The sequence below is a fragment of the Micrasema longulum genome, unplaced genomic scaffold (genome assembly GCF_059751315.1).
Source record: "Micrasema longulum isolate JH-2025_06_02 unplaced genomic scaffold, ASM5975131v1 h1tg000044l, whole genome shotgun sequence".
In the NCBI taxonomy this organism is placed as follows: domain Eukaryota; kingdom Metazoa; phylum Arthropoda; class Insecta; order Trichoptera; family Brachycentridae; genus Micrasema; species Micrasema longulum.
The window spans coordinates 1,416,582-1,444,400 of record NW_028277251.1 but is presented as its reverse complement, the minus strand read 5'-3'; the positions used below and the strand labels follow the sequence as shown (position 1 = coordinate 1,444,400).

Sequence of the window (27,819 nt, the reverse complement as noted above, 5' to 3'; positions counted from 1 at the left end):
AAACTATTCAATAATAGTTTGTCATCGGGTGCTCAGACATTAGTTTTAATTAATAAAAAAGCCAGAAAGCATAAAAAATTAAATAAATGTAAATATACTTAAAATTAAATGTAAAAAGTATATTTGTGAAAAATATTTGGTAGTATATAGTGTAAATAGTGAATATAGTTAATGAAAACGTACATATGAAACAGTTAATATTATAAATTAGGATATTAAGTGTATAATAGTGATAAATAATGTTAGAATAAGTATAGATGTAAATATTGTGTTGTAAATATATATTAGACTATGTTAATCGTAGAACTAAATAAAATAAATAATAAAAAATAAAAAATAAATCAAATAAAAAGAGTACAGACATAATACTGTATAAGTATAAAATAATAAACATTAAATAAATTAAAATAATGAACAAATAAATATTTAAAAATGAACATATAAAAAAGAAAAAAAAAAAAAATAAAGTAAGAAAATAGAGTAAAATAATACAATTAAAATGAAAGAAAAGCAATTTACTTAAATATAAGAAAAAAATAAACACATTTAAATTGTGCATGCTCATAAATGTAATCAAAACATGATAAAAAAATAAAACAAAGTAAATCGAAAATTTCAAATTATATCTACAAAAAAAATAAAAATAATAAGAAATTTTATAATTATTGTAAAAAAATATATTCTGAATAAGTTTAAATATATATCTCACTTTTTTTAGATTTTGGATTTTGCCAGTTTTGCAAGTAGTACCCTACATATTCTGTAATTTCACGTTTTTATTTTCACTATTTCTATATGTATGAAATTGAAAATTGAAAAAAAAACTTCGTGTTATCATAATTCATTAAATAACCTAGACATTTAATTCCGCTATAAAATTGAATAAACAGCCTAGCCGTCCGATTGAGTGGCTAATTTAAAGATTTCGCGGGAACATACGAGTATAATTTTTTTTAACATGATTTATTTCTAAAATATGTTTATTTTTTAATAACTGTGAATCACGAAGAACGTGTGAGGTTGAGGTTGCCTTTGTTCAATGTGTGTCAAATAGTACAATAGGTTCTCAAATCATTTATTCTTAACCTCAACCACAAGTATCGCGTTAATAATATTAGATAACGAGTAATTTGCTTTGATAGAAATATACACACGCGAATGACAATTAAAATTTATCTTTAACAAATAAATTCATGTAGAAAACACATCTTAGACATTTCGCTCCCACAGAAGAAGTACTCTGTCGTAAGTTTAAATTCGGCTGTTTCGAATTATTGATGTTATTTTATTAATATCAAGCGAACAGCTTAAAAAAGTGATATTCCGAAATCTTTTTTAACATAAATAAAATTCTTGGCGCACATGAAATTTTCCGAAACAAACCCAGTCCATTTTTGAACCCTTTTTTAAATTTAGTTTTTTTTTACAATATGCATACGAGGTAAAATAGAGCATTAAAAAAAAGGATAATCACATAGTAATGAAATGAAATACATATTAAAGATCTCTGTCTTCATCTCTTCATCTCTGTTGTAATATGTTAATATAAACAGCTCCCCAAGGAGTTGAATTCGGTCCTTGTCTACAAAAATTTGGACAAACTCAAAATATTGTTGGTAAAAATAGTTAACAAAAGTCCCACAACACTTACTACATTTTTATATTTTGGAAAATAGGTGATTAAAAGGTGTTGATTTTAATTTGTAAAAAGATAAATTTAATACATATATTTCATTTAAATTATTTATTGACAATTCTTGATAGAATTCCATTCTAATGATGTAATAACTTATATTTCCATATAAGTTATTAGTTTTAAAAATACTTGGTACACTTCCACTTATTTATTTTGACCAATTAGCGCTTTCACCCTCTAATGGGCATCTTCAGACTGAATCAAGAATTGTCAATAAATACTCGTAATTTAAATGAAATAATGTGTGCTAGTACAGCAAAATTTACAAAATTATACAAAAAGTGTAAATACATATATGTTTTCATGTTTGTTTGCTAACACGTGTAGCCGTGTTTAAGGCATTAACTTTGTCATCAAACATTTTAACTAATGTTAGTAAATATTAGTGCCTAACCACTTACTGACTTGTTTAGTCTACCGGTCTTATAGGATTATTTTCCCTTGAATTAAAATTAATCCATACAATAAGGGAATTAGAGGATTCGTTTGAACTGTTTGTGGTAAAAATTTTCCATCTCGAAAATTTTCGCTTTTGCACCCAAAATGTCAATCTATCTTCTCATTCATTTAAACCGGAAAAAACTAACTTATTTTCAAAAGAATTAAAATTTACTTTGAATTACAATGTTACAACCACGTTACAAACGTGAAGCCAGCTTTAGAAAATCTAGCAATGGATATCGAAACGGCACTATACGTAGAACAAAAACTCATCATTTCAAGTGCGCGAAAATTTTGAATAGCGATATTGATGATATGAAAGAAAATAATTCCAAAGAAAACAATTCTCCACACAACCAAAATACTCAGAAAACCTTAAAAGAAATATATTATTTTTACTAAAGCCGATAAAGGAAATTCAGTTGTGGTTTTAAATACAATTGATTACGTATTAAAAAAAGAACATTTCCAAGATCACGAAACTTTTGAAATCCTTCCGAAAAATCTTATCAACAAATTCCAAGATGGTACCAAAACATCCATAAAATCATGCAAAAGCGAATTTTTTCAAGATAGTAAAATTTCACCACAAATTGTTCAAACGAATTCTTGAACTCCCAAATTATATGGATCAATTAAAATTCATAAGGATAATAATCCTATAAGATCGGTAGACTTAAAAAGTTGATAAGTGGTTATATACTAATATTTACTAACAATGTATAAAATTATGTCAAAAGTTAATATGGCAAATAACAAAATAAATCAAATTCTTACTTTTTGCAGCCCAGGATCGTCCAATTTTCAGCGCTTCCAAATATTCTGACATATCATCCGAACAGTTTTTAGAGACATTGGCGTAATGTCTTTTTTCCCATTTGTGATGGTCGAACAGTTCAATAAGCCAAGTCAGCTTGGTCCAAGTTTCTTTATTCATCTGTGGTTCGGACTTAAATGTGGAAAGTCTCGAAATAACTGGATCCTCTTCGATAGACCCATTTTGATCACTTGCACTTAACACCACATCTTCAACTGAATTTATTTTTTCCAATTCTTTATTTTCTAGACTTTCGGCTACTGGTTCACGCTCACCACTTTCATTGGCAATATTTTTAAAAGAATTAATCCTCAATATATGATCTTCTTTTATTATATTCGAATCTGTGAGATTATTAATATCACTGAATTCAATTATTTTAATATCGTTTAATGTGCTTTCTGAGTACACACGTGGTATGTTATTTATTACAGTTATAATAATTATGATTCTTTTTATTAAAGTAACTATTTTTTTCACTTTGAGTGCCATTTTCACAGAAACAATTTTAACTGTTCTAAATTCACATTTGCTTCATACGACCCATCTTGATTTCACTAGTATTTCTGAAAATAAAAATCTGAATTAAGTCAGTAAAATAAATTTCATATAATTGTCAGACTTTCTTAAAAAAACGACCATATTTTGAATTAATTTTTATTTGAAAACTCTTATTTTGCGATTGTTCCCTTAAAATAGGTTTACAACTTATTATAAATTATTTTGTGTAAAATCTATCAAATGAATCAGATCCGTTAACCGGTACCAGAAAACAACTTTTTTTTTATCACGTCTTTTTATTTGTGTGTTGTCAATTAAGAAAACAATTTGAAAAAATACCTTCTTGGTTAATTTTGGCATAAAACGCAATTTTATCAAAATTTGATATTAAATATTATTTTTATTTTTTATTAAATCATACAATTTTTTTTTTGTACTCTCAGGAGTTACAACAAACTCATTTTGGAAAAGTACGAATAAGTTAGTAAAAAATGAATGTATAAACATATTATGATAACAGAGACTAAAACCATTTAAAATAAGAAAATATGTAAATTTAGGCATAAACAGGACATATGTTCTATCATTGGCTGATTTAAGTGGCCACTTTACATACTTTGTACCAGTCTTTGTAATATATTTTAATATTAATATTTCCCTGGGCCCCGATTACAATGGGAAGTTTATTGAGTTCTCTTCGACTGTTTACTAAGAAAAAACGATATTTTTGTATAAAAATAAGCATATTTTTAACTTAGATTCATCAATTACAAACTTAATATACCCTCTGAAAATATTGATTACTGTAATTTATTATGTACACTAAATATGTCAACTCTTTGTAAAAGAAGAATTATAAATGATTTATTAAATTAATATAAAATGGCGTATTGGACGTCCCGGAATGAACTAGTGTTATCAGCTTAAAAGTACCAGTTCGAAATACTCGGCAGCTAACGTTATTTTTTTAATCTCCTGGCAGTCACAATTATTATTACAATTCACCAATACCTAGACTACACCGGCTAGGTAACGATATATTTTGTCTGTCTTTATATAAATATTGGTTAAGTATTCAAAAGGTAAAAAATAATTTGTTTAAAATTTCTTAGTATTGTTCTTTATTTACTATTTTTTTTTCTTATGCATCTCTATAATAATGTATAAATTTTTATGTATGTATATGTATGTGTGTATGTTTTCATATGTAAATTTCTTAAATATTTTTCTATGTACCCTATACCTATGTTGGTACATTTTCTGATTTTTACTTATTATTGTATTTTTTAGCTTTTCTTATGTTATCTTTAATTTTAACTAAATTTACATACTTATGTTTCACTGCTGCACTTAAATGTAATTTCAAATAAATGTAAAAGCCCGTAGGGCGTGTAAATTAATAAATTAATAAATAAATATATGCATGAACATTTAAAGTATCATCGTCGGTAACCTACAACTGAATATGTTTAAAATAAAAAATGCATGCATATTCTGTGGAGAATTTTTTTTCAATGCAGTAAACTTAATTTTATTTTGTAGATAAATTGATGATAAATGTTAACTTACGGTTGTAGTCGGGACCCTGGGGTGCAATTATGAATCTTTTCTATCCCCTAAAGAGTGGTTAATTTGGAGATATTTATTTTTTTCCATGCGACTAATTTTTGCTTCATATATGGCCAGACTAATGATGAAACGTCAAAAAATATGAACAAGGGAAATCAAACATGATGATTTTATTTAGAACATTATTACGACCATTTTCATTACCCAAAACACTTAATTAGGTTGAATTGATCAAACAGTATTAGTTATATTTCCGTGTTTGAAGCAGTTTGATACACCATTTGACGTTTAATCGTCAATGTGGTCATTATATGAAGTAAAGTGTCGTCGAATTAAAAAAAAATATCCCCAAATTAACCACTCTCTAAAGGGATAAAGAAGATTCGTAATTGCACATCTGGGTGAACCGAATTCAGTCCTTGTCTACAAAAATTAGGAAAAACTCAAAATTTTGTTGAAAATGAATAAATAATTAGGTCAAAAATTATTGTAAAACCTTTCTCTTGAGAATGCTTAACGAATCTCCAAAGATATAATTCATTTTTTTTTCCTTAATATAAAAAAGTTAAAATACGTCATGCCGCCATTTCCCTCTACGTTATCAGCAAATAAAGTTTAAAAAAACAGTGTACTATGACATAATAATTAAATTCAAGTTCTGAATATGAAACGACATTAACCATGATAAATTTTCTTACAGTGTTGAGACTGAATGTATTTTACTGTGGGAATATTTTTTTATACCTCTATGCAAATATTTATCTCCAGACTCACGCAATAATCAAGTGTTCAATACGCTTGGTATAATTATATAACGATGCATACACCATATTAGCTAAAAATATATGCAAGTCCAGGGCCCCTAGAACGGGGATTTTTGCCTATTTAAAACCCCACTTCTTCAAAACAATAATAATGTGGCCCACATAATAAGTGGATATTTAAACAAAGGCCAAATGGTGAATGTTACACGGTGTGTAAAGTGGCCAATTCAACCAGCCAATGACAGGTCATAAACCCTGTAAACGCCTACACTTCTATATTACCTTTTCAAAAAAAATTTCCCTGTGTGTTGCAAAAATTTCATTCTGAATTAAAATGACTTTATATTTAAGTTGTTTTATATTGACATTTTTTTACCTAACACAAAAACTTATTTGGTTTAATTATTTTTAACTGAATTTTTTTTTATAAACCATATTTTTATTATTACTCACGAATCAAAGGTCCGTGGTTTGAATCCCACGACTCAACCCCTTTATTCTCATTTCCTAATAGTAAGTTTTTTACAACTCTTTAAATTACCCATAAAATTAATTATTTAGATAAATCATAAAAACGTAAATATTTCATCTTCTATAAAAATATTTTTTTAAATTATGTTTTAGTGTTATTTTCTTTTAAAAACCTGTATTATTTCTATTTTACCTTTTACATTTGTTTTTTTCGTCATTTTTTTTTGGTACTCAAATGTTGAGATCTGTTCATGTAAGGCTGAGATAAGCATTATCGACAAAATGAATAAATTAGTTCTGCGTCGGTTTAGACATGGAGCGAATGGACAGCGAAAGAACGGCAATGATGCGAATACTGATGGGTGCGAATATCGAGGACCGAGAAAGACATGGCATGATCAAATCTAACAAATACTACAAGATAGATATGTCAAAAATCGAAATAATCGGCGCGCGTGCATGTGAAAATGCGTGAATTAATAGGAATTGAGATATGTATACGAAAATAGAGGGATATGGAATTTTATCCTCTCTGCCTACTCCTACAGAAAATGGCGTTATGGATAAGGATTGTTATTCTTTATATCGCTATTTATTTAATAAATTTATTGCATAAAATAAGTATACATACATATTTAATAACAAGGAATCTATATAAAACTAGTGAACAGAAAATGAAAACGGAGTGTTCTCTGTTTAGGATAGTCTCCATCTAACATGGCTCAGCCTGTTATAAGATGAAGATTTTTTATCAAGCATAAGTAGTTCTATACTAATATAACAATAACAAAAAAAACTAAAACTACTTGATTATAAATGCCTAGCTATAATAATCAAAAATAAATATAATTTATTTAAAAAGTGGCCATATGATCTGTTGCAACAGAGAAGGAAAACATTTTTGAGAAGTGAATATGGAAGTCTAGACATTTACAGGGCTTATGACCTGTCATTAGCTGGTTTAAGTGGCCACTCAACTCTTCTTGTTAATTATTACGGATTAACATGGGTCCAGCCAAAAAAACATAAAACCATAAAAGCCATATAACGTTCGGAAATTCGTAAATATAAAAATTAAGTAAAATATTTTTTCAACAATCTTTTCAGTTTATCCAATTTTTTGTGTACAAGAACTGTTGCCATTGAGTAATAGTTTTGATTTAAGGTAATTTATAAACAAATACGTTTATTTCTATTTTTATATACGAGTATCTTAAGCTTTTTAATCTTTTTTTTCTATTTTATATGATCTGTAACTTGAATTATAAAAATGAAACTCTTATTTTATTGGTTTGTTGGAAGAAATTGCCATTTGGCAATAAACTCGCCAATGTACAAATAACGTTATGTACAAAAAGTGAAATAAATAGATAGGTGACAATTCAATGACAGGGCTCTTTTCTTGCACTAAATAATTAAATTAAATAAATATTATTTTTTCATACGTTTTTAATAAACTTTGCCGCACAATTTTATGCTCCAATTTTATCACACGTAAGAAGACAGTTTTATATCCAATTTCCCGTAGGGCTGAACTTCCTCATTTTCAAGGTATTGCGGTACAAAAAATGGTCGAATCCTCCATGTTAAATTATGTAGAAGTGTCTCTTTTCTTGCTCTTAATCATTAAATCAAATGCAATTTTCCACTCCTACTTTCCTTTAATCCTCCTTCACCACTCCTTATCAATTTCCTTCTTTTCCTTCCTACTGTCTCCTTGTTTTGTTCATATTTATTTTAATTTAATACATAGTATATGTATTCTTTACATAGTTTAAACGGTCGTCGCTTTATTGTAGTATCATTAAGTGAATGCACATTATTGGATGGCGGGCTCTACTATTTTTATGTTTGCATTTTTGAAGTTTTTATTTATAACCATTGAACCAGTACATCTGTTTGTATTCCAAATAAATAAAATGAAAAAATAAATTAAATTAAATAAGCCCTGTTAATGCCTGGGCTTCAATATTCCCTTCTCTAAAGTGTTCTTCGTCATCTCCCTTGTAATATATTAAAATATTTAATTTTTGTTTTCTAATATTAAGTTTATCTCTACAAAAAATAATGTCGTTACCAATTTGAACATCACTTAATCGATAGACGAGTGGAAAGGACAATGAAGAATAGCAAAGCAAAAAATAAAATTGTCACAAGGATTTGCCGAGAGGCATTTATTATGACAATTTTATATCAATGTTTTTTGTTGAATGGGGTCTATCGAAATTCTTTTGACAAAAAACGTCTAGACCAGACATTTTTATTACTGTTATTAGTCATCTCCGCTCATCATCACCATCAAACCTTTATCCGCGCCCGGTGGCGCATGGATCACCGAGTTGTCGAATCAGATTTAGTCAGAGAAGTTTGATAAAAAGGTTTTTGAAAAAAAAATCAATTCCACCAGTTTTTTGGACATCAAAGTGAAAGGGGTCTACAAAGTTGCATTTTGGGTCACATTGAACGTAAAAATTATTTAAAAAATTCCATACTACCTTTGGCCCTTAACCGAGATTCGAAATTTAGAACTGTCTGAACATTTTGTTAATTTTTAAAATTGATAAAATTATTTTTTGTTAGTAAAGATATAATTTAATTGCATTACAAATTCGAATACATTTTGAAACTACCGAAATGCAAAAAGTTTACACTCCGCGGAACTGATTCTGTTGAGCGCCATTGACGAAAACAATTGCTCATTAAAACAATGCTACTCATTTATTACAAAACAAAGTGCAACTCACGCCCTTAAATACTTATTTCATAAGGTTTAATGCACATTATACGATTAAATTTAACTGATTTACTTACTTAAATACGAAATGAAAAATTTACGAAAACTTAAGCTTTGGTTTTGGGCCAAAAGTAGTATCATTTATTTCTTTTGATATTTTTTGCATTCCGAAGAATCCAAAAGGCAGCTTTTAAGACACCTTTCATTTCGAAATTCGGGGAAAAAAATTGGCCCACCATAATGTATACGACCAGATTTAATGATTTTAATGACAGCCAGATCTTATATTGAATGAAACCTCTTACAAACTCTGAATGTATAAGGTAACATAAGGTAACAACGGAGTCCTGGTCCCGTCCCTGATGTATGGGAGCGAAGTATGGACTTGGAAAAACAGGGATGAAAGTAGGCTGGATGCGGTCGAAATGCGATCTCTCAGGCGAATGTGTGGTTAAACTATGTACGATAGATGCACAAATCTTGAGATCCGTACATTATGTAAGGCTGAGACAAGCATTATCGACAAAATCAAGAAATGAGCTCTGCGCTAGTTTGGACATATATGTAATATGGTTGAGATGGAATATTTATTTTAAAAATGTGTTATTACACTATAATATTTCATAGTCCCTGGACTGGCACCTGAAGCGTAGACTGATCATCTTAGCCTCATGTAACATGAATATGTAACATATAACATAAAGAATATGTAACATAAAATGATCAAGATGCGCTGCGATTGGTTTACCAATACAGTAAATTGGTTGCTGGATTTAGGTAGAGAAAAATCAGAAAACTTACCTAAAAACAATAACTCTAGAATAAATTAGCTAGTAGGTAGTCATGTTATTGTTTATTTTGGCTTAAAACATCTGCCTAAAAACAGGTACTACCTAGTTAGGCAGACTAGACATAATCCAGAGAAATCTATTTCTAAGTAGGGGAAGGTGGGGCATGATGGGGTAGTAGGGCAAGATGGGGCCCTGCGATAAAAGCCGAAATCTGCCGAGTTGCTCCAAGCACATCACGCCATTTGATGCTCTCCTTAGACCCCCCACCAATGATGGTAGCGGACATGTGTGCACGCTCCGATACGCAGCGATACTATACGTGTTTTTCGCAAATTTTATGTTATTTTATCGAGTTTTGCCGCTTGTGACATGAAAGGAAGCATTTCGTGATTTTAACTGGCTGATGGGCGCTTTACAAGCTCAAAGTATTGTTATTTACAGTGAGTTCATCAATTATTTCCAGAGAAATTGTATTTTGTAAACAATAAACGTTGTTAACAAGCATAGTAAAAGGGGCAAGACATGGTATCGGTACCCCATCTTACTTCATTGCTTAAACACAATGTAGTAACAGTTTTTATTTTCTTTGTGTAAGCAGAATATGGTCCGAAACTACGTTTGAAAGACCAAGAGGGGGAGTTGGTCAAAGGAATGCATGAATCAAGATAAAGAAGACATTTTGGAAGGGACAAAACGATATAAACGAGCTGCAAGATTTTATTCAATTCCTCAAACTACTTTGAAGCGAAAAGTTATGTTGGCCAGGCAAAATAATAACAAGATAGATAAGGTGAAGATTTTTTTGGGCCCTAAACATTAATGAAAATGAAGTAGCCATCGAAACGATCAAGACGTAACTCTTCTTTTATAAATGATGAAGATGATACAGAGTGCTTGTTTTGTAGAAGGTCATACGTTGAGTCAAATAAAGGCTGGATAGCGTGTCAAATGTGCCAGAGCTGGGCACACTGTTCATGCGCTGGAGTGGATGAAAAAAACCAAGACACCATCCTTGTCTGTCCTAGTTGCGAACCGCAGTAGGCGGTACCCCATCTTTCCCCACCAGTGGGGCATGACGGGATAATTACGACTGTTTTTAATTTATTTATTTCACTATTTTTTTAATCTTATTTTTACTTTTTTGTAACATGTTTGTTAGATTAAAGATCAAAGTTCATAAAAATAAACTTATTTTAAAGGATTTAAAAAAAGAAACGCGTTTTATTGACGTATTACCTTAAAGGCCCCATCATGCCCCACCCTCCCCTATGTATGTAGTAGATAAAGAAATATTATTTAGTATTTTTTTGTTAATAAACCATAATTATTATTTTTATCATTATTATTATTAGGGCTCTATGTACCATAAAGTGCAGATTGGGAATGATGACGATAGTGAAAACCAGTAATCTGGGAGTAGCCATCGCGTCAAAACGCTTGTCCAGGGTTTGCGTGCTTTAATTGTATTATTTTTCACCACAACAGGCCAGGAGGCCCAATTACAGTGGTGAATTACATCACAGAATATCCAGGCTTGAGAAAAATCACATTTGATTTTTGTGTTCTTACCGTGAAACGATCCTGGAACCTTCCGCGTGTGAGTCAAGCGTCTTGACCACTACACAACGGAAGCCGCTGATTTAATAATATACACGCTTCTACATTTCATTATGTTTTATCCCAACACAACACACGGCTCTTAGCCTCATAGAGTTAGGGATACGTTATTATTTTTTTTTTTTGTAATATGTATGAATAAATTAACAAATAAAAAAAATATATATTTGAAATAAATCCAGAATCCTTGACGAGTGTTTTTGACTCGATGTCTACTCTCAGGTAAAAATCATTAAAAAGGAAATCGAGTGGAGAAACGCCGCCTCGTTAAGTATTGGTTAAGGCGTTCGCCTACCATACTTGTTGAGGTCCCGGGTTTTATTTCTGGGAAGGTCGAAATGAAATATTACTTTTTGACACCGGTTTTATACTGGAGTATTTTATCTGACGTAATTAATTACCTCTAATTAAGTGGTTCTACATGCGTGATCATGAGATGTATATTTTGTTGACTTATGTGAAGAAAAATAAATTTAATAATTTAATTATCTAATCTGACGTACAATCTAAAATTATATTTTTTTTTCCATAATAAATTTTATTTTATTCAAAAAACATACAGTCATACATAAAAAGTATTAAAAACAGCGATTTTCTAACATTAAATGTGACAAAAAAATTAATAAATAAGAAACTCAAGTGACAAAAGAATAATAGTTAACATTTGCGTTTTCCGTGGAGGTTATCATTGATAATAAATAAAAATACAGAATGCACACCCCGAGCCATCCACGCACACATACATGAACGCACATATAAAACATACACAAACATATACATTACATGCGGAACATATATTTACATAGCATAAACCACTCGTGATGCACATTCAGCAACTATCCCAAATAATCAACTCCATGAAGAAATTTTCTGTATAAATGCAACGTGCAGTTAAAAATGTCAACATCAAAACTGAGTCCATTATAATTTATACAGGTACGTCTAATGAATAAATTCGAGGTAAAATTGGTTTTACAAGTTGGTATATAAAAGGGGAATTTAATGTGGTATAGCAAAGAGGACAACGGAAAGCAATATTTTGTAAAAGGTAAGGCGAATCAACCATATTATTTAGAATTTTGAAAAGAAAAATTAAATCATATGTAAGGCGCCTTTTTTGTAGTGATTCTAATGGACATAGGCTATTGTGATACAGGTAAATAAAGTTTTTGCTACCATTCGTGATTGCAATATTGTCATGTAAATGTAGGACAATATCCGACAAAGGGTATCCATATAATTATTTTCCAAACACCCAGTGAAAGAGGCAATGAAAGTAGAAGGGTTAACTTCAATTAATATTGCGATACATAAAATTGAAAATTTTAAAAGAGTAACTTGATTATTGAGAAAAAAAACATGGCTTGTTTGTATGAGTGAAACCGAATAGAAGACCCACTGTCTTTAAAATGATGTTGAGTATGTGGAAGAATGTACTTTCACTGAAGTATTTCTTTGAAGCGTATGATTGATAAGTTTACCTTCCTGGAACAAATGAGTAGAATACGTTGCATCTGATTAAACAATGCAGTACCCTATGTACAATCAAATGCAGATAAGGGTTTGATGATGGCGTTTTCAATAATATTTTTGACTAGAATAAATGTGGAGGATGCAAGATTTGTACCTACATATTTATTTATGCTTTAGTGAGTTAGTTTATAACATCTTTAGAATCAATCTAAACTTTTTACATAACAATTTCTGATTAAAATTCCTCAAGAACTTTTGTATTTTTTAAGGTTAATTCGAAATTTTTCAATGCTTTGTATTTTTTTATTTCTCGAGGTAACTCGTCGTACAATTTTAATCCCTTGTGCAATGAGTTTTTAAACTTTTTTTCACCTCATTGGTAATCTTTTTTTTTACCCCTGACTTCGTTATTTAAAGAAATAGTGGTATGGCGTTCTTCTGTATGTGGCTACACTTACGGGGAAACGCCAAACGGTTTATTCGTTTTTTAAAAATATTTTTACATAAATTTTAACACCAAATACTGGAAAGTGTACGCGTTGAATGTTAATATTTCCTTCTAATGTTTATTATTTGAGTTATAGCACGATTTTGGTCCTATTTACCCCGCATAAATTACAGTCAAGTACTACTTAATGCTGCAATATTTTTTATTTTATGCTACCCTGGCAACATTACAAAACTCGCGTTGCCATTTTATTCCCATTCAAAAATAGAATGTGAATCTAAATTCAAATGAAACGACACGTGAAGTTGACGCTTTTCTCAAAAACCGTTTTATTTGAATTTAACCCTTTGTATGACCGTGTAAAATATTTATGCCTTTTTGTATAAATGTCATTTTCTTTGTTAATATTCATCGAAAATGAACTTTATGTACGTATTTAAATAATCATGTAGTCGGTAAACAATATACATGACACATTTATTCGAGTTGAAGCTTGTCGCGTACATTATGAAAAAATCTGAGTTTCAGATTTAACTACGAGCAGATATATGGCAAAAACTTCTGGAACTAAAGGAATGTCTTAATCGTATTTTTTTTAATGTCTTTAAATGCTCTTCATGCTTTGCAATCGCGATGGAAATCTTCACCTTCAGAGGGGATAATCTTTCTTTATTTCTAAATAAAAAAAATTGTGGGAGAAATAATGCGATGAAATAATAAAAAAGCTTTAAATGCGATTATCTCGGAACTTTTAATGACTTTATGTATTATGTCCGTAAAGCCTTAATATGATGTTTTCAAGGGCATTGTGCCTTGTCTAGTAGCCACTTCCACAAATATTGTCAGTTTGAATTTATGTTGATAAGAGATTTTAATTATTTTTTAATTGAATTTACAATTTGATTCCCGCCACCCGCCTCGCATCAATACATCTACTCATGTAATTGAAACTTTGCCATACAGAGCGTGACGTCATTGAATTACCGTGACGTCAGGCCGTTATTATTGATGGTGGATTTACATCATATCGATTACATAAACCCGTTGCATAAAGTGGTATCGCACTAACTTGTTCACTGCATTTGTTCGCTGCACTTGTTCGAGCGATAAACAACACATATACTCTAAATTTGTTGCGACAGAGAGAGGGGAATACGGAAGTCTAGGCATTTACAGGGCTTATGACCTGTCATTAACTGGTTTAAGTGGCCACTTTACACACGGTCTAACATTCACCATTCTTCCTATGCTTATATTTATTATTTTATTTGATCCAATATAAAATACAAATACATAGTTTAACAAATAAAATGTTTATATAATAGGTACGCACATTCAATATATATTTTTTTTAATTTATGGATTTAGCCTCTCCTCTGCCCCACAGGCACGTTCCGGAGTGTCAATGTATTATTTAATTTGTACGTAATTGTACATACTTTCACATCAATTGTTGTGTAAAAATTCAAAAGAACCATAAGAAAAGATATTAAAACATTCCTACATCAATAAAACGAGAAAGGACTTTCAAGAACTATGTGCTTAAGGGTCAAAACCTCCAACGCTCATTATGTGTAAAGGATCTAGGTGTCTTCCATGATAGTAAATTACTTTTTGACGCCCATGTTGACAGCATCATAAAAAAAGTCATCGCGTGCGCTTGGCTTTGTTATGCGTAGCTCTACATCGTTCACTATGGCAAAGACACTTAAAATCCTTTACTGTACATTAGTGCGAAGCAACTTAGAATATGCATCACAAATATGGAATCCTATGTACAATGTGCAGATATCACGCATTGAAAATATTCAAAAAAAAATCGTAAAGTTCATGTGTTTCCGGTTGAAACTTGAGTTTAAATCTGACCAGTATATTCATATATGTAAAAAACATCACCTACTGCCTCTGCAAAAACGTCGTGAAATAGCGGATATAATTTATTTACTTAAAATTGCCTCCGGTTCAATTGACTGTCCTGAACTACTTTGCAAACTTTCTATCAATGTTCCTTCCAAAGTTTTAAGAAATAACCCTCTTCTTCACATACCTCTTGTTTCATCTAATTATAGGCAAAATTCATATTTATGGCGAACTTTTAATAATTTTAATGTACTAAATAAATCATTTAACATAGATTTATTTGAAAATAATCTCAATAACGTGCGGCGTTTGCTTTCAAAATAACTCGAAGTATTTTTTTTCTTTTCTTTTAAATTTACATTTAATTACTACTCATTTTGTGTTCGAGAATCTTTTTTAACTTACTGTGATGCTACTTGTGAAAACCTGTAATTGGCTTATTTGTTATTTGTTTTGTTATATAAATATGATATAATTATAGCTGTTGGTTATCCAAATAAATAAAAATAAAATAAATAAAATAAAGAAACAAAAATTTTATTCTGATATATGAAACATATTCCTCAGCTTCCTGCCTAGTCTTTTAAGCAATCCATTTATGGACTCGAGCTTTGATGTTTAATGTTTAATTATCCACATTTCCTCAAATCTTCCATCTGTTGACTTTTGTTAAATAAGAGAGCTGAAACCTTTATCATGCGCGTGAGATTTAATTGGCTGAACCAATTCACCTACTCGTACTAGGCAAAGCCTGAAAATTGTTTGTTTTAATTGTTTTAATTTTGAAACGTCTTCTTTTACCAGCTTGTTAATTCAACAATGTTTTGAGCATGTTCAAATAAAGTTGATTAGTTCATAAGCCTTGTAAATGCCTAGACTTCCATACTCCCTTCTTCAAAATGTTTTCCCTCTCTGTTGCAACAAATTGAGATCTAAATAACTCCCACGAGAAGAATTCCAGCCTGTCTGCAAACATTTGGGCATACTCAAAACATTGTTTAAAACAGTATTACTCTTTCATTTAATAATTTATCTGGTTTAAAAAAAAAACGTACAAAAAATGTTTAGTTTTTTTAAACGTATTATTGAAAACATTATTTTTCACACTGTTTTCAAAATATAATATAAATAAAGTTGAACTCACATTATAAAATTTGATTGGACTGATTTCCTTACTTAAATTCAAAATGACAGCCGGATTAGCGCAAAAAATCGACTTTTAAAAAAATTTCAAACTCTGGTTGAGGGCCAAAAGTAGTATCAAATATTTTTTTTACGATTAATCCAAAAAGCAACTTTTTAGACCCCTTTCATTTAAAAATTCGGAAAAAAAAAAATTAACGACCCACCCTTAAATACATTCATGTCACTTATACGACTCAAAATATTCAACGTATTAACCTTAATTAATTATGGATAACTTATACAGCGCCATTTTCGTAATAAAATACCTCAAGGGCGCTTTACATGGTGATTCTATTGTTAAGTTAATTTGATTGAAGCTTTTAAATTTGTAATTTAATAGAGAACAAGTGGGTTTTAAGTTTTTTCCGAAACATCACTTCACTTTCACAGCCTCGCACCTCTGCTGGGAGAGCATTCCATGCCATAGGGCCTGCGACCGCAAATGCGCGTTTACTAAATTTAGTGCGCTGTTTGCGTAGAGGTATAATAACTTTTCCTCTCGCCGTAGACGTAGCTGATCTAAGCGTGAGACGCCTGTCAGCTAGTTCATCTGGAATGCATAGTTCCCTTAGATATTCCGGAGCCGAGTTGTGCAGTGACTTATACATAAGCCAACAGAGTTTGTATTCGACCCTCTGTGGAAAACGTAGCCAGTGTAGTTCCCGAAGTAGTGGAGTGATATGACTGAACTTAGAGATTCCGAAAATAAGTCTCGCTGCGGCATTCCATACAGATTGTAGGCGAGTCATTTTGTTCATTGGTAGACCTGCATAGATACCATTACAATAATCGACTCTAGACACTACAAACGCATTTATTAATTGACGGGCGGCATCAACCGGCAAATTTTTGCGTATGCATTTAATTTGTCTCAGCTGGTAGAAGCATGAACTTATCGTTCTACTAATTTGAGCGTCAAGAGATAGGTCAGAATTGAGTAAAACTCCCAGTAGTTTAACGGTGGGTAAAGCGGTACTCCCTACATTAGGTAGAGCCGTATCCTGGATCAAATTCTGTCGTCTGGCTGAAGCCACCCACAGTTGTTCAGATATTCTATGCCAGACAGTTGCAATGATCTAAATTTGTTGCAACTGAGTAAAAACATTTTTGAGAAGGAAATATGGAAGTCTAGACATTTACAGAGCTTATGACCTGTCATTGGCTGGTTTAAGTGGCTAATCAAACGAAACATATATGTCTAGTTCAATGTTTCCGACCTCGTCAGTATAACCAGGTCGTTTGCGAACTACACATGTCTACTTTCGATAATTTGGTTTGATGTTTGAGTTCAGGGGATTTAAAGCATCAAGGCACGAGGTCACAAAACATAGGCGGCCTCCGTGGTGTAGTGGTCAAGACGCTTGACTCACGCACGGAAAGTTCCGGGTTCGATTTCCGGTGAGAAAACAAAAATTGAAATGTGATTTTTCTCAAGCCTGGGTGCTCTGTGAAGTAATTCACCACTGTAATTAGGCCTCCTGGCCTGTTGTGGTGCAAAAAAAAATGTAAAAAAATAAGACAGACAGATGGGCAGACAACACATTATTTAGAGAAATCTATTACCACCAAAAAAATTGACCAGATTTTACAATTGTCACGTTAAAAAAACATTATTATTAATAATGGCATAAAAACATGTCATAGTAAAAATAAAATTATGTTTTTATTACGTCAGTGGTTAGTAGACAGGACGTTCCTATATTGATTTATTATTTCTGTAAAACATTTTATCTCTCATTAAATACATTTTTGTCATTTACTTAGGTTATCCTTTCCTTTTGTTTTATTTCTTCCTTTTTTATTAGCATTTTTTAGATCTTAATTTTAATAGGTACTTTTAATTTTATTTTTATTTTTTTTGTAGATATGGATTGAAATTTTCAATTAACTTAGTTTTATTTTTTTATCTTGTTTTGATTACATTTATGAGCCCACACTATTTTTATATGTGTTTAATTTTTTACTTATATTTAAAATATATTCAAGTAAATTGCTATTCTTTAATTTTAATTGTATTATTTTACTGTATTTTCTTACTTAAAAAAAATCTTTAAAGTATTTTTTATGTTTATTATTTTATACGTATACAGTATTATGTCTGTACCCTTTTTTTATTATTAATTAAAACTTATATCTGAGCACCCGATGATAAACTATTATTGAATAAGGGAATATGGAAGTCTAGGCATTAACAGGCCTTATGACCTGTCATTGGCTGGTTTAAGTGGCCACTTTACACACTGTGTAACATTCATCATTTTGCCTATGTTTAAACATGCATATGTCTTCAATTCTTCCATCTGTTGAATTCAGTGAAGTTAAAGAGCTGAAACCTTTACTGTTGTGAAGAGATTTATCTGACTGAATTTTTTCACATACTAGGCAACGCCTGACAAAAGACTGGATTTCACCCCCTCGGGAGTCATTAAGATTAACAAATTACAACAGGGATGGAGAATACCTTAAAAAAATGAAATTAATGAATCTTAAAATTTATTTTTTTGTTAATCTTAATTACTCCCGAGGGGGTGAAATCCAGTCTTTTGTCAACCAACATTTGGACAAACTCAAATATTGTATTATTGAATAGTTTATCGGGACAAAATATATTTTAATACTGTTTTCTTTATAACGCATTAATATTGTAATAATGTGTATATTTTTTTAAAAAAGACTAAGAAAAAAATATATAAACAACATTGTAAAAAAACCCTTATTTTTTGTGAATAAAATTACTCAATAAAGTATAAATATCAAATTTCATATAAATATTGCAAATTGGCTAAAACGTTATGATGCCATGTGTCAAGAGGGAGTCGTCCAGTCGCGTAATAAATTTGGTAAAAATGGTTCCAGGTTACATTCGAAATTTTTGAGCACACACTGTTTCATTTCATTTGAACACGCACAGTAATTTCTTTGGTAAATAGATCGCTTGGGCTGTTGGCATATTTCATGATAGTGAGACTTCCCTTAAAAGAGCACAATCAAGTATAATCAAATAATATTAACCAAATAACTGTTCAGGAACACATGTTACATTTTTATCCCTGATACGATATTTATTTACTTATTATAATAATAACAATAATATTTAGCTGATTTATATAGCGCTATTTTTGTAAAAAATCACCTCAAGGGCGCTTTACAATTGTATATCTAAACTTACATTCTAACTAAACTTAAGTGATACATTATATTTCCCGATTTAGAATTGAGGGTATGATACGAGTAGTCTAAAGAAGTGGGATTTTAGTTGGGATCTGAACTGACTGGGACTGTCGATAATTCGTAAGTTTGAAGGCAATTGGTTCCAGGCAGAGAGGCCAGCGGCGGCAAAAGCACGATCTCCAAATCTAGTGTTTGGGGAGCGCCGGATTTCGACAAGTTTTCCTCTTCCTGAATCAAATGCTGACCTAATAGTAGATTTTCTTTGACATGTATTTTCCCTAATACAAAGGTCTGATAGGTATTTTGGAGCCATTTCATGAAGGGATTTGAATACTGTCCAGCAAAGCTTGTATTTTATTCTCTCTGGGCTTTTTAACCAGTGCAAATCTCGAAGATGTTGTGAGATGTGAGAATATTTTTTTAGTCCCGTAATAAGCCTTGCTGCTGCATTGAAAACAGATTGAAGTTTATTAGTTTGATATTTTGGGAGATTTGCGTATATTCCATTACAGTAATCTAGACGCGAAACGACATAAGCATTTACAAGAGCTTTAGTTGTATCTATAGGAATACTTCTTCGCACGGATTTGATTTGTCGGAGATGGAAGAAACCAGCACTTACACAAGTGCCTTTTACAATAAAATGAGTTAGTTATACATACAAAAATTTTTAAAATTAAAAAACAGTATTCATAAACTATAAAAATAATTAATTAAAATAACAAGAAAAATATATATATACATGTAGGTATGTATGTCAGTATACAAAAGATATAAAAAATTCAGTATATGTTAATATACAATGAGTTAACGCCAGATGGTTAGCATAAGAAGCTTTGACAAATATTTCATTAATCATTACTATAGAACATCATAAAATATTTGTACAGAGGTGGTTTTAATTCACAGCGACTCGAGTTAAAAATGTCGATGTGATGGGTAAATTCATTTCCTAGTCTGTGTATACGCGGTATAGGTGAGGGACAAAGATAGTTGGTTTGAGAAGGGTGTATTTTACCTAGTTCTACGTATTGGTATGTTAATATTTATTAAATTCAGGAGTTCGCAACAATCGAATTTAGAATCAATGATTTAATATAAAAATATTAGGTCAGTTATTGTCCTGCAATCCCTCAGAGTAGGTATATTACATTTTTTAACAAAGACATGTGATTAATTTGTTTTATAGGAATATGCAGTTTGAAATTAATGAACCTTAATTTTTTTTGTTGGACTCTTTCAACATTTTTTATGTAAACTTTTAAAAAGGGGGACCATGAAGTAGAATTTATACAAGAGTTTGATTATTTTAACTGATTCAAAAAATAGGAAGGGAATTTAAAAAAACATATCAATATTTAAATATGTCTTTATCAAGAATGTATTGACAATTTTCTGGTCAGGCGACTACGGAAGGAGGTCCCAACAGAATGCCCGTTCGAGGTTTTTGCGTAGCCTAAACTTCTTAATACCGAGAACACGTACGATGTTTGCTCGAAGAAACTTTTCATATATAGCTCCAAGAGTGTTCAACGCCTTGGATGAACGTATTTAGTTCTCCAAAACAACGTCTTTATTTAAGATAAAGATCCATAATTGGATTGTATCGAGGGGTAGAGACCACTGTATGAGATTGCTTCGGGAATAAATATATAACAGCGCTGTTGTCTTCATTATTATCCATGTACGTATATGTGTATATCATCACTGTTATACGTATTATGATATAACTTTTCTGCATTCCATTTTTCGACATGTATAAATTTTTATTATTTATATTTTTCTATTATTATTTTGTATATTGTTTTAATATGTTAATAAATATTTTTTATTTATATATCAAAGAGTCCTGAGTTAACACGGAATTTTCTAACAAGTCGAGACATAAAAAACATATTATTGTGTCCATGATAAAATTGTGTATTTTATGCATTAAATAAAAAATAAAAAATATATATTTTTATTTAAAATTAATTTATGTTCACAGAAATGTGTTCATAATATCGTTGCCTACTTTATTTTTTTATACAAATTGGTAATATAACTAATTGTTTTTCGTTTCTTTCTTTACTGTCAGGTCTAAATACAAGATTTCTAAAATTGAAATATAAAAATATTTTCGGTTGAATTTTTTTAGTGTATTCAATTACTTATTGATTTTATTATATACTCAGTGACCCAATATTTTTTGTGGCCACCCGTCAAAACAAGTACAAATAAATGATGTAGAACTTATATTTGGCGGATAATATTTTTGAATTTAAAGAATATCCAAAGGCACATTTCTTTAAAATGATTCAATCATTTATTTGTATTATAATAAGAATAAAATTTAAAATTTTCAATTCACTCATTGATGCGCCTGAACTACTAAGCTCAAAAAAATTAAATATCCCAACTAGAAACCTCAGACAAAACTTACTCTTCAATTTTGATAACCATAGAACTAACTTTGGTTTTCATTCCCCTATGCCCAGAATTCTTAGGTCTGCCAACAAACATACCAGTCTTGATTTCTTTGATAATTAGTTGTCTTCTTTCAAATGATCACTGAATCAAATTCAATTATAAACACCTCTCTCCCGCTTCCACTCCCACAAAGTCTATTATATACCATTGAGTCTTTCTACTTTTTTTAATAATTATTTTCCATGCATAAATGTGTCCATAAAAATTCCTATTGGGCGTGTATATAAATAAACAAATATAAATAAATAAATAAAACTAAAAACAGAGTTTTTATTATATCTTGAATCTTAAAAATGGTGAACGAAAGCACTTGAACTTTCCGACAAACGCGTGACGATTGCGAGATAGTTAATTTATAAAAAAATAAATACCTTTATTAAAATCAATTAGGCATTAGCCAATAAGATTTAGTTTCAATTATTATTTTGTCTTTTTCATCAAAGTTTTATATTTCTGATATTATATTTTAAATGCATACACCAAAATACTTATATATATTATTTACTACGCACCAGCACCGGAAGATTTACCCGAATTCACCATTTAAAAAAAATGTATTGTGTAATTGCATTTCTCATAACTGTAAATAGAAAGAAAAAATAATAAAAAAATGTATTTAATAATAAATAAAAATAGCATCCTATACCTGCGTTAGGAATGCTTTAATAATGTCATAAATCATACTTGGAAATATGGTATATTTCACACAGCGATAAAAATCCACATAGCACAATAATATAACCTAAGGTAGGTCGGTATTTATAGAATACTAATTATTTTTTTTATTAAATTTATTTAGTTAATGCCAGGCAAACGCAATAGGTGACTTATCTCTACTTTATTTCCTTTTGCCAGATTTTCAGTTAAGAGTAGCCCCTTAATAAATTTTATATAAATACAAAATATATATTATAAATATCAATCCCCCTAGTTTTTGCGTGCCGTTTGGATTTGAAGGATTCGTGTTAATTGGGCCTACGTGTTCAATAAACAGACACTTGTACACTTCGGAAATGTATATAGATAGTGCAAATGGCTATGTATGCGTAGCCTCAACTAAAGTAAATCTACCTGGACCAAGTCGTGTCCTCAAATGAGGACAGAGGGCGTAAATAGGTTAAAATGTTTTTAATTTTTAAATACCCTTTTTATTTTGAAATCGTATAAAACGAGGTTCGAGCGCACTGACTTTCTGTCATCACAATGACCAATTATGCTATTCAGGTGTCTTTGACTAAAAAGATCAGGATGGTTTATTTATTTTACGATCTTTATTATTTTAGCGTGGAAAAGATCACGATCTTAATTATCGGGTTGCAGCATTATCAGATCAAATGTACTGTAAGATCTTAATCGGCGACTTGGAACAATCAGAGATACATTCTCTAAACAAAATGTATGGTCAATATTACAATCAATCTTCAAATGTATTATTGTTTTGGACGTGTAATGTCACTGAACTCCTCCTTAAGGGCATAACCGATTTACGTGCGGTTTTCTGAAAAATGTAGATCTTTGCGCTGCGCGTGTTCGTAGATATTAACATTGAAATCAAATCTGTTAAAAAAAGTTAAAAAGTTAGAAGCACAAATCTTTGTTTCATCGGGCTAAAAAAATAAGGGATGTTGTTTTTTTGTGTTTTAAAAAGTTTGTTTTTGAATGCTTGCAAATAACATTCGCTTTTTATAGATCCCAATCAGATTATTTCCTTACATTCCTTATGATTTCTTCTCATTTATTTCTTTTTACTGGATTTTTGGTAATACTTAAATAACATTAACTGACACTCAATACATTTTTGAAAATCGCATTTCTGAATAAAGTGCACCCCTGTTGAGATCGACACTATATTAAAAAAAAAATTCTTTTGGAACTCAACCATAAACAAATATCTAGGTACCTACTTAAATTCAATATTTTAATAATATTTTTTTAGTTTTGGAATTCAATCATAAACAAACATGAAAAGTCTTTTTCCAAGCTAATAGTAGGCAAGCCAATGTTCGGGCAGGACAATGTCTGTCAGGTCTGCTGGTTATATTATAAAGATACATAAAGTCTACAATCTGTCTCCTAATTTCCAATTTATCCAAACCAAAATGTTCTAGGTGCCAATCATAAGATTTCCTGGGTTCCGCCCAGGTTAAATTTAAATGTTAGGTTAGGAAAAAAAAATTGGAACAGAAGTCCTATTTCCGAACGCTTTTCTACCACAAATTGATTCCCATTTTCTAGAAGAGAATTATTTATCCCTGGTTTTTAATGGTCCCGAAAATTAACATATTTTCGAAAATCATTAGAACGAAAATATTATTTTTTTAATTAATAAAAAAAATATTAGAACATAATATTTTGGTAATCATTATTTCTTCTATTAACACTTTGTATTTTGGAGCTGTGTAAACACGTGATTATATAACCACGCGTTGTGTCCCGGTCTCGTGTTTTCACGTGGTTTACCAACTGTCTAAAAAATGCACTTTATTGACATCTAGTGACTTTTATTAGTATTTATTCGCTGCTGGTAAACCAAGTAAAAACACGAGACAGGGACACAAAGCGTGGTTATTATAATCACGAGTTTATACAGCTCTAGAATACAAAGCACAAAAAAAAGCGTGAGACGCTGTAGGTATATGTGCGAACATTGCAATGTGGCTCTCCATAAAGGCCAATGTTGGCTAAACTATCATACAAAAATGACTTAATAAATTGTTTCAAAGAAACATGAAAAGTTTCAAATGATTTAACCCAGTGTTTTTATAATTATGACATTTTTGAGAAACCCTTTACAAAGCAGGAAATTTTACAACAATGAGCCGGGCCAGGGTAACTTCTATGTGTATTCGGCCGGTGCTCAAAGTGTTATAAGTCACTTTCCCAAAAAACATCAATCTGAGAAAAAGCTATTTGATAGCTTGGAGAAAAATCATTTTATTATTTTGAAGGTTTTATGTACACAACATAATTCAATCATGTCTTTTAATTAAATTCCATTGGAAACTGTTTTCTTCTGATACATTAAAAAATATATGTAGTGGTATTCTGAACCTTTTGTACCCCAGATAGTGATAAATTTACGGATTTTTATTTTTGCATGTGTTTACATTTTGTTTCATATCCGGCTTCACTGATAATTAAACAAGATTTTCATTAAGAACATTTTTGCGATCATCAGTATTACTCAAATCACTTAATTAGGTGAATCGACCAAACAGTACTGGTTTTTTTTCCATTTTTTAAACAGTTTTATACATCATTTGACTTTTAATTATCAGTGAAACCATTATACAAAGCAAAGTGTCGTCATATTAAAAAAAAATCCCAAATAAACCACTCTCTTAGAGGTAGAGAAGATTTTGAATACCACATCTTGAAGATTTTTAACAAGGCAAGGTGACTAAAATTGGATTAAATGGCTTTTGCCTGTTGGTAATCTGAACAATGCAAGCTATAAATGTAGTAAAGGAAAGGAAACATCAAAAATAATTATCGTATTGTTGTGTTTAAAAATTAATTTTCATTAAAATAAATATTTTATTACGTGAAAGTGTGTTAATGTTTTCAATTATTAACTGTTTATTTTTTTTTTGCAATTTTGTTTCTATTTTATATTATCTTGCACACTTGCCAAACATAAGAGCCTGACTTATTGTTAGCAAGTGCAGCCTGAAGTGTTCTATTTATGTATTTTTTTCATGATTAAAGGTTTACTAATAAAATTAAAAAAACAATGTTTTTTTTTATAATGTAAATTCATACAGTAAAAAACAAATAATTCGCATTTACGCTATATTACCTTGATGTCATTTGCCTCTTAAAGAACATAATTTTATGCTTCAAATGGCATAGGTGTTTTTCTCAAAACTGCCATTTTTAGGTTTAGTGACGTTTGCCTAAACGGTGACGTTGTATTCTCTAGATCCATGTCTGCTATTTGTTAGATTTTCACATTTTCTATTTTGTAGTATTTCGTGTCTTGTATAAAAAAAGACTGCTCGTCGATAAGTAAATCAATTATTTTGTTAATAATTGAATGGGGAAATCAAATAGTTCTGAAAATTTTCTATTTTCGTTTTATTTGCACGCAAAGCGTTTAAAAGTGCCGACAAAATTAAGTTCCTCATCAGAAAATAGCGTGTCGGCACATTAGAATACTATTTTGTATACAGTGAATAAATAAATATATAAGCTATCTATATTATTTATTTATTGATAATATATACATTTTTTAAATACGTCCAGAAGCCTTTTACATGACTGGTATAAAATTACAATGTAAGCGTTTCATTACGAAAGTTAATATCGATGTCTAATAAATATAACATGTGTCTAATAAATAGTTTTTTTTTAATTTTCGAATAATATTATGCTTTATAGATATATATAAATATAGATAAAGTATTACATAAAAGTAGGTAGGTACTTTAAAAAAATATTTTCACGAATTATAACAATTTTAGGCAATGTTCAAACATAGGCAGAATGGTGAATGTTACACAGTGTTTAAAGTGGCCATTTAAACCAGCCAATGACAGATCATAAGCTCTGTAAATGCCTTGACTTCCATATTCCCTTATTTAAGGTATTCTCCTTCCCTGTTGTAATTTGTTAATCTTAATGACCCCCGAGGGGGTGAAATCCAGTCTTTTGTCTATGAACATTTGGACAAACTCAAATATTGTAAAAAAAATAAGTAAACAATATATATAAGTTAAGAGTAGGTGAGCAAAATGCAAAAAGTCAGTGATTTTTACAGCGTTCGAATACGCTAGGAGTTTTGATTTTATCGTCGTAAGAATCTTTAATTTTAAATCCGCCGGTGGAAATTGAAACATATACATTTCTCTACAAGTATTCGTTTCTGAGCTGGTGTAGTCTGACAATTGGAGAATTAACGAAATAATTCTGTCATTTTTAATACTAATAATTTTCTAATTATTTTAAGTATTGCTTTAAAATAGTTGTACCCAAACAAGGACTGGAACAAACACTCGTGGAAGTTTATCAAAACAGAAAAAAGGAAAAATCTAGGCATCAAATCATTTACACGGCTTATTTATTTATTGTTATTTATTTATTTATTTATTTTTTCATTAACGCCCAAAAGGCATTTACGAAAAATAAAAAACATGCTAACATACTTAATAACAAACACAGAATATACAGAAATTTTTGTGAAATTAGTTAAAAAAGAATATAATAAAAAGCTTTACGAAGTAAAAAAAAAAACAATAATAAATAAAAGGTATGCAAGAAAAAACAGAAAGCATATAAACAAAAATGCAAAGATATAAGCTTATGAAATAAATTCTGTAAAGCAAACACAGTTAATAAAGTGTTACGGTAAGCAAGAAGGATAAATTTAAGTCAAATTAATAAACAAGCAAGAAAAAGGCGAAAAAAGAAAAATATGTTAATATGAAATGCGTATTTGCCAATACTACAGTGCAATTTGATATAATAGTAAAAAACAAGTATAAGGTAATAAAAATAAACAAGTAAGTATTTTTTTTAATTTATAGAATTGAATTGTCAATAATAGTTTGACGAGCAGCTACAAATAAACTTGATATTGTGGACTTATAAGATAGTAAAGAATTTGACCGAATGTCTGCAGCCGTTCCATAAGTGTTACCTAACCTATGCAGTCTCGGTATCTTATGACCTGTCATTGGTCAGTTTGCGAATTTATTAAAACATCTTTGTTATGCATATTAAAAAAGACTAAAATTTACTTAAAAAACCATAAAGCTTTTCAATAAGTAGTACCTACAATATAGAAAAACATAACGGATTTGAATAATTAAGC

At 30.2% G+C, this 27,819-nt stretch overlaps 1 protein-coding gene across 1 annotated transcript in view; it reads right to left on the bottom strand.

The window, feature by feature from the left end:
- The window catches only part of LOC148285300 (nose resistant to fluoxetine protein 6-like), a gene marked incomplete at its 3' end in the record, with an annotated part of 55,258 nt that extends 44,400 nt beyond the window's left edge, over positions 1–10,858 (bottom strand). The window contains exons 1-2 of the mRNA XM_088227515.1: positions 10,792–10,858; positions 2,915–3,298 (exon numbers count right to left, since the gene is read on the bottom strand). Coding sequence (XP_088083641.1) covers positions 2,915–3,298; positions 10,792–10,858 — 451 coding nt within the window. The remainder of the gene's footprint in view (positions 1–2,914; positions 3,299–10,791) is intronic.
- Between the last annotated feature and the right edge of the window lie 16,961 nt (positions 10,859–27,819).